Source organism: Clavelina lepadiformis, chromosome 3, assembly GCF_947623445.1.
Source record: "Clavelina lepadiformis chromosome 3, kaClaLepa1.1, whole genome shotgun sequence".
In the NCBI taxonomy this organism is placed as follows: Eukaryota; Metazoa; Chordata; class Ascidiacea; order Aplousobranchia; family Clavelinidae; genus Clavelina; species Clavelina lepadiformis.
In genome coordinates this window covers 18119634-18128017 of record NC_135242.1, presented here as the reverse complement: position 1 = coordinate 18128017, position 8384 = coordinate 18119634, and the positions used below count along the sequence as shown (strand labels likewise).

At 38.2% G+C, this 8384-nt stretch overlaps 2 protein-coding genes across 2 annotated transcripts; one reads left to right on the top strand and one right to left on the bottom strand.

Annotated features, from left to right (window-relative positions):
* Positions 1–416: 416 nt before the first annotated feature.
* On the top strand, positions 417–1142 carry LOC143449840 (uncharacterized). The gene has a single exon (XM_076950168.1). It carries the CDS (start codon positions 417–419, stop codon positions 1140–1142), a length of 726 nt encoding a protein of 241 aa, XP_076806283.1.
* A 3518-nt stretch (positions 1143–4660) lies between these two features.
* Positions 4661–7573, bottom strand: LOC143449592 (tubulin alpha chain-like). Its single transcript, XM_076949856.1, has 7 exons — positions 7415–7573; positions 6476–6698; positions 6300–6404; positions 5827–6023; positions 5262–5759; positions 5000–5193; positions 4661–4932 (listed from the first exon to the last, which is right to left on the bottom strand). Exons 1-7 carry the CDS (start codon positions 7415–7417, stop codon positions 4797–4799), a joined length of 1356 nt encoding a protein of 451 aa, XP_076805971.1. The 5' UTR covers positions 7418–7573; the 3' UTR covers positions 4661–4796.
* Between the last annotated feature and the right edge of the window lie 811 nt (positions 7574–8384).

The window sequence follows — 8384 nt, the reverse complement described above, 5'->3', positions numbered from 1 at the left end:
CTGGAATTTCCGGAAGCTATAAAAACTTAGAAGTCAGATGCTTTATGACATGACGTCAGGCATGTGTCTCACATGTTAAATGAATGTTGTTGGGTTGGCCAAAGTATCATATACTTTGACTTGAACGGAGTGGATAGTAGAATCTTTAAATTAGTGACGTTTAGAGTTAGACTACAGTTTTATCTTGAGTAACGCTCAGCTTTAGATATTGAGTTATATAGAAACTATGTTGTGAAGTTGTAAAAACTTTAAGTCGAAAGAGAAATATTGATAGTAAGACTTACACGTATAGCTGTGGGCAGCTGTGGTAAATTTGTAAGGCCGATAATGTAGACGATACGGTTTATTTATTTGACCTGTCAAGTTGTTCCAGATATTAGGACCAAAGATATCTCGCTATATCCAGCTAATAAAAAATGCATGTCCCTAATTTACTGGGCGGGTGGTCTACTGCGAGCGTGGTTAACAGCTTCTCGAGAGAGCAGCCTCTACGACCGTACAAGGTTTGGATACTGTCGGAAAGTGAGAAGTGTAATGGTGTACCAAAACCCTACGGCATCTGTGCAAAGTCACTGGAAGATTTGAAGCGGAAAGCCTGGGAAAATACGGATCGATACAAACAAGGAAAGACGGTTGAGACGATAAATCTATTTGTAACACAAATAAACGATGGCACCGCCATAATGGACGACGAGTATCTTAAACACATCGCAGACGACGAAGACTTAATGCTTTTACTGCCGGGGCAGGAATGGAAATTTAATGAACAAACAATCGCGATCTTAGAAAATCACCAGGCAACAACAATAAGCGAACAAAACGATGGAAGAATAATGGTAAGGAGAAAATGTAAAAACGAGTCCAAAATAGACAACAATTACCGTTACTTTGTACCGACACCTCACGGCGAAATGGCCCGTCTTACACTTGACGTTTTTCGGGAAAGTCCAGACGAAGCTGGTACCTTACGGTTACACGCAGCTACAGCAGGAGAGTCTGGTATGACTGTATCTTATGAACTGCGCCTAAAAGGAGTGAAGCAAGTGGTGCAGTATGCAGTGAAATGGACAGCCGTGGTTCTTACCTATGTGGGAAAGCTAATGTTTGAGACTGGTGAATTTCTTAAACGAAAAACTTGCTGAAATGCAATTTTCAGTTGAACTCGTTGCAAGTTGCACAAATGCTCCAAAGATGTTACCACACTTTTATACAAAACATTAAGTTTTTGTTTCTCTGAGATTTTGTTTGTATAACAAAACTTTCCCGTCATATTAAATACACAGTGATATGTTGGTGTTACGTTACATTCTTTTTGCTATCAATAATTATTTCTAATTGGCAGTAGTAATCATGTAACATGGAGCCATTTACGTGTTAAAACATTCCTTCTTTTAGTTTTCTTTTAAGTGGGTTGGAGGCAATTACATGATACCCTCCAGATAAACGACAAAATAATTATTAGATAGCCACTATGGCCAGGAAGATAGCCATGATCTTATTTACCATTTTGAAAGTTTATATCGTGAATGAGACTATATCTGAGAGATTGTTTCATTAAATCCTATCAGTCGTATCCAAAGGTATAGCAGCATTTCTTCTCACGGAGAAAATTTAAAGTTTTGTAAAATGACCTCTTCAAAAATTTGTAGGCTTACTTGAAGTTAAACTTTAAGTAGGAGGCAGAGATGACGTTCGTGTAGTGTTTAGAACTACCTACGTTAGCAAAAATTTTCTAGGGACCTGTAGATGTTTATTAATAAGATTTTTATCTAAATCAATTGCAATTACTAACTAAATTTTGTCTAAATCTATTTTACGAGTGCTTCATTGTAAAGTAGATGGAAACCCATCCGAATGCCATAAGAATTAATATATAGATTATTTAAATAACTTATATGTGAGCCCAAAAGCGATGTCAGAATATTTTCCAGAGGGTGATGAATATTTTATGTCATGATGACGTCACCGACTTGAAAACTATCGGCAGTAGGCAGTCGGCTCACTCCTTTTCCGTCCGTCTAAAGTCGGTTTACTTATACTGTCGTGGTCTTTACAAGTTCAATTCTGCAATGAACAAAGTTGCCGGGCACTTTTAGTTATGGAAATGAAATTTTCCCTAGAATTCATTCATTATACCACCCATGTCTCGCGAAATATTGTTTACTTTGCTAAAACGGCTTGATTTAAAAGAAGAAACACAGACACTGTTTAAAAAGTCCTGCAACATGGCGTTGTCTGTGGCGTATGAGTTCAAAGTGAGTCAACATTTGTCATGATAGCTTGAACTTTAGTTTTACAAAAACTTTTGAAAAAACTTGCCTTTGTAGCCATAAAAGTTGGTGAACACAAAACATAGGTATATAGGCCTAATCAACACTTGCATTTTTAAAAATAATTGAAGACGTAGAGATATAGATCGTGGCAGGGACTTCAGTTTTGCTGATGATATTACTTAATTAGCTTTTAATTGATGATCATTACCCAGTGTGTTACACTAAATGCAAGCAGCAATTATATTAGAACACTATTTGAGTTTGAAATGAGTAAACGCAGTTATGAGGTAAGAATATCCGGCTTAGTGCGGTCACGACAAGCGTAAAGATTAATTATCTAACAATTTTTACGCTCCCAATCAAATATTATCACGGCTATGGAGGCACCGCTTCCCTCTATGCTTTAACAAACTTCCTTTTCAATGCTAAAAACATGACGTAATCACTTCCTGGAGACTATCGCATCAAATAGCATTAAATAAATATAAATGAAATATTAAGAGAGCATAGGTCAGAGCTTGCCCAATGTACACAAGTTTACATACTCAAGATCAGAAGCTTGCTATAAAATAACGATGCAAGTTCAAACTTTTATTGGTTAGAAATATTCTGTCGGTCTCACGTCGCTCTCTTTTGTTTTATAACTAATAGATTCGTATTTTTCGCTCCACACAATTAAGGTAATCGAGAAAAATATCCAATAGTCTTACTTAAACGGCCAGATATTTTCCCAAGTTTTGCACATTTAGGTAAGTCGCTCTTGTATTAGTTTGGTTTAAACATCTAACGAAAAACATTTTGGGTGTGAATACTCATATGCATATCGGCATGTTGCATATACACCTATAACTTATTGTAAACTATTCTATCTTATATGCAAAAACGTGTTACGAAGTAAACACGTCGTAAAGAAAAACAAACTTTTTGTTTGAATAACTTATTAACATTATACATTTATAGAAGTCTCTGAAGAAAGTTTAAGTCTAAGATATCGTTGATAATTATTTATCAAAGGCATAGTAACACAGCAGTTGCTTTGAAATTTAATCAAACAGAAACAAGTAGCCTATAACGGCAAAAGTCACACAAAGGACAATGCTTTCACAAGAAGAAACTGCTTTGTTTGTTGAGAGACTGAAAACGCTATCCGCGACTGCAATTACCTCAACCATTATAGCCACTTACCTGTTAGGAGCGCTGCTAACATTTGAGTGCAAAATTAAACGAGCCAGAAATAACTACAACGATCAACACTTGATTGGGGAAGAGCATCTCAATAGCTTGATGAGGTTGACTGCCATATGCGCTTGTTTGCTGGCTTTTTTGACTTTTATGTCCCACGTAATTTTGAATCAATTGATCCTTACTGAAAGCCTTGATTATTGCAATGTCGTCATGAAAATCGATTACACCTTAACCAAATTAACTTTTGTTTTGGTTTACACATTCCTTTGGTTGCGACAAAGAACTTTCTACACAAGCCCCAGTACCCAGCACCTCACCAACCGTTGTACAAGATTTTTAAGTGCCTATTTTCTATGTTTGGTGTTGATTGTTGCTTTTATCAACCCGATACTATATAACACAACGCAGTGGTTTGAGAAGAGTATTAAGGGTTGCAAGATTAAACAGAGCATCGTCACCGAAGCGACTCATTGGACAATGTTTGCAATTGTAACGTTTTGCTTTCATATTATTTTGCTGGCGCTATTTCTACACCCCTTGATGGTCCATCGTTCTATGTTAGAAAAGCGGCATGCGGTCAACGGTGCCAGCCGAAGAACCGACAACATTGTCAGACTGATTCGCAGGGCTTTTGTGATAGCTCTGATTTGTGTAATCAGCGATGTACTGTATGTTGTTGTAAATGTAACGCTTGTGACGGACAGGAACCTTGTACCACGTCTAGTCTCTGATGGAAACATCCTCCTAAACATTTTCTGCATCATTTTGTTGTTTACTGACTGGAGGGAGAAATTAATCGTCTGCATGAAACTGGGAACAACGCAGGCCGGACGATTGCAACAAAACGTAAATCCCTCAAACAGTAATTCTAACGAACTGCAAGTTTGATGACACTTTTGAATTTGGTTCCAATATTTACATGTTTTGTAAGATAAAGTATTTGCGAAGTTAATGTTAGCATGTAAGTATAATTATAAAACACCTAGCGTAATTCTTTTGTATCATATATGCTTTTCTGTTGCCAATTGCCTCAACTTTTTTCAATGTTTGAGTTTTCGTGAGTTGTTAAAAGTTATTTCTGTTTGAGAAACAGTAAGTTTCGCTTGCTTAATTTATTAACTACCTCATAGAACGTTGAAAAATCAAGATTAGAAGTGATAGAAACCCTAACCTTATAAATGTACGTAATAAACACAACGGGGTGCCTTTAAAACAGAATTTTTTTTATAAGCACAGCGGAATTAAGTCGGAAGTTAAAACTCCAGAATGTTAAAGTCGAATAATTTCAAAGATGCGCTTATGTAAATTGAGATAGCTTGCAGGAAATAGAATCAAAGATCAATATTCGTCATCATCCTCAACATCGTCAGCTCCAGCCGAGTCTAATCCGACTTCTTCGTAATCTTTTTCGAGTGCGGCCAGATCTTCACGGGCTTCAGAGAATTCACCCTCCTCCATGCCCTCGCCGACGTACCTGAGAGGTTAAGACGTAATATAAACAATGCACAGTTGCAAGCATCCTGAAAGTTACAAATACTCACCAATGGACGAAAGCGCGCTTGGCGTACATAAGATCGAATTTATGATCCAAACGAGCCCAGGCCTCAGCAATGGCAGTCGTGTTACTCAACATGCAAACAGCCCTTTGCACTTTGGCCAGATCACCTCCAGGAACGACAGTTGGTGGCTGGTAGTTGATTCCCACTTTGAAGCCAGTAGGACACCAATCGACAAACTGTTAGTAGAAGAGACTTAAAACTGGTTGGTTAAGTAAAAAATTCCCACTGAATGTAACTCTTTTACCTGTATGGTACGTTTGGTTTTGATTGAAGCGATAGCTGCATTCACATCTTTGGGAACGACGTCTCCACGGTACAACATGCAGCATGCCATATACTTGCCATGACGTGGATCACACTTAACCATCTGATTGGCTGGCTCGAAGCAAGAATGGGTAATTTCAGAGACAGAAAGTTGTTCATGATAAGCTTTCTCTGCTGAAATAACGGGAGCGTAAGTAACCAGCGGAAAATGTATGCGTGGGTAGGGCACCAAATTGGTCTGGAACTCTGTCAGATCAACGTTGAGCGCTCCATCAAATCGAAGAGAAGCCGTGATGGAAGACACAATCTGTCCCATCAGGCGATTTAGGTTAGTGTAGGTTGGTCGCGCGATGTCAAGATTTCGGTGACAGATATCGTAGATGGCTTCGTTATCGACCATGAAAGCACAATCAGAGTGTTCCAAGGTGGTGTGCGTAGTCAAAATGGAGTTGTATGGCTCCACTACCGCAGTGGAAATCTACCAAAGCAATACAAAAATGCAACTCGCAGCTGACTGAAAGATAACGTAAAATAAACGCACATACCTGGGGAGCAGGATAAATAGCGAATTCCAACTTTGACTTCTTGCCATAGTCCACTGACAATCTTTCCATCAGCAGAGATGTAAAACCAGATCCTGTTCCACCTCCGAAGGAGTGAAAGAGCAAAAACCCTTGAAGGCCGGTACACTGATCCGCCAACTTTCGAACACGGTCAAGAACCTGGTCCACCATTTCTTTTCCTGCAGAGTTAAATGGTGTTGTTATGGGCTTTTTGTAGTGCTGGTTTGAAAAGACCTGCGTTATTTATAACCAGTTGCATTGAAAAACAAATGGGTGGAGTTAGTAAATATCTGGCAATTTACACTGCAAAATTATTTTTCCTATTTCAAACACATGATAAAACTACTCAAACATGGGGGTTCTACCAAAACGGTGATTTAATTATTTAAAAATAAACACACGTTTACAAAACGTTTTAAAATCGCAAACGCCCATAAAAGACCAACAAAGCCTACCGACGGTGTAATGACCGCGGGCGTAATTGTTCGCGGCATCTTCTTTTCCAGTTATTAACTGCTCAGGATGAAACAACTGTCGGTAAGTTCCTGTACGGACTTCGTCTGAAACGGAGGCAAACGGTTATATGAGTCATGTGCAGCCATGTGTGATACAAAGTGGTGAGTTCACATACCAACAACGGTCGGCTCTAAATCAACGAAAACAGCCCGTGGTACGTGCTTGCCAGAACCAGTTTCGCTGAAGAATGTGTTAAAGGAATCTTCACAGCTTCCAACAGTCACATCACTGGGCATCTGTCCATCAGGCTGAATGCCGTGTTCTAGACAATACAACTCCCAGCAGGCATTACCGATTTGTACACCAGCTTGACCAACGTGGACAGAAATACATTCACGCTGTAACGAACATGAATCTTAATTAGCGATTTGTAACAACAAATAAGCTCGTGAACTGGTTTTAGTGCTGTAAGCCTCGGGTCATACTGAAACGACGAAACAGGAAATCATATACTGTACAAGCAAACGCAGTGAATGTCACGCATGAAGGCATTGCCTACATAAAGCGAGGCGGGACGTTCCTTGAAAGCATTCTACATACATTCCTACGCAGTTGGTAATATTAAGTGTTGGAAACGAATACGGGCTTTCATACAATTTCGTTACAACGCTGTACATTTAAAAGAATATTAAAAGCACTGGCTCAGCTTTACTATAGAAACATGTAGCGTAATCTCAAATGAACAGCAATCCATACTTGGTTTAATTTACTTTCAACGTATGTTACCTATGTTAATTATTTAGCACCGTCAAAGTGTTAAAAGCAATTTTGCTACAGTAACGGTGTCCGTTATACAACCACATAGGCTACGACAAGGTCACTATGATACTAATGATACAACTACTCGCGTCAACTACGTAACAATAATGTAATATTTAGAATTTTTAACATCCTCATGCATGTCTGTACATACCAGGCCTATATGCAACATACGGTAATAAAACAGGCTATATAAAATACACACAAAACGTTTAAATTAAAAGAAAACATAATCGGACTTAATGTCTACAGACAGTTTATTAGCCTAAACATTATACTGTAAATCACAACTTACCATTGTAATTTGAAATATCCCAGATAACAGAAAATACAGAAAACAAAAATTGCCAAAGCGGTTACAAACACCAACCTTACGAAGCGTTCAAACCAGCTCAAAGATGGCGCGTAAAATGCTGCAGGGCGTTTATATACTAGGATGCATTGCGTCACCATGCACGTTTCTCATTGGTTAAAGCAATCCGTAGAGATTTAGATTTCAAAACGCTGCGCGTGCGCCTGAAGCAAAGCAAAATGGATACCACGCTTGGTTTGGCAAAGCGAAACAACACTGAATCACACAAAAATGTAGAGATACACCGGCATATTGTACACGAAGGAAACCCTATGTTACATATATAACATTATATCTCTACAAGTTAAGTTCGTTAGAATACTTAAGTTCAATCGATCAGCAAGAATGGAATTAGTTTAATGTTTTCCCAACCATATAGTATAGTTATTCTCAATTATCTGCCATATGTTAAACGCAATGGAATTATAGTACCTAGTTGTATATTTTTATCATAAATTGCGGATTTTATGACAAAGCAATACAATTCTGCATTATTAAGGTTAATCTATATATTACATTAGTTTTCGTACCACTCACACCCGGTTTTCGTTTGGCAAACCTGAAGCTTTGATTGTTCTCTAAGTCTAAGGAAACCCTTAGGAAATTGATTATAACCAAAGTAGTTCATGACGGTAACGATTAGAAAAATCAGTTACTTATTCCCTGAAGTATTTGATGCGCATAATGGTATAGTCCAGGGGTGGGCAAACTTTTTGTACTGAGGGCCACATTTCAAAAAATGTTTGAGCCGGGGGGGCGCACACTCTCATTAAAAAGTAGGAAAATTTACCCGGTGTGTAAATAAACGCATATTCATATTAAACACAATTTTTGTATTTCACACTCAGTTACGTTTAAAGCTATGCATTCATCATCACAAAAGTTAATGAGACTTGTGCAACTGTTCACAGTT

Bases quoted from the DNA above. Each gene is read 5' to 3' on its own strand.
- LOC143449840 (XM_076950168.1), top strand. From the start codon at position 417: ATGCATGTCCCTAATTTACTGGGCGGGTGGTCTACTGCGAGCGTGGTT.
- LOC143449592 (XM_076949856.1), bottom strand. The intron at 6,405-6,475 runs GTATGTGAACTC...CCTCCGTTTCAG, and splicing joins TTTAGAGCCGACCGTTGTTG to ACGAAGTCCGTACAGGAACT. The intron at 4,933-4,999 runs GTGAGTATTTGT...TTAACCTCTCAG, and splicing joins AAGCGCGCTTTCGTCCATTG to GTACGTCGGCGAGGGCATGG.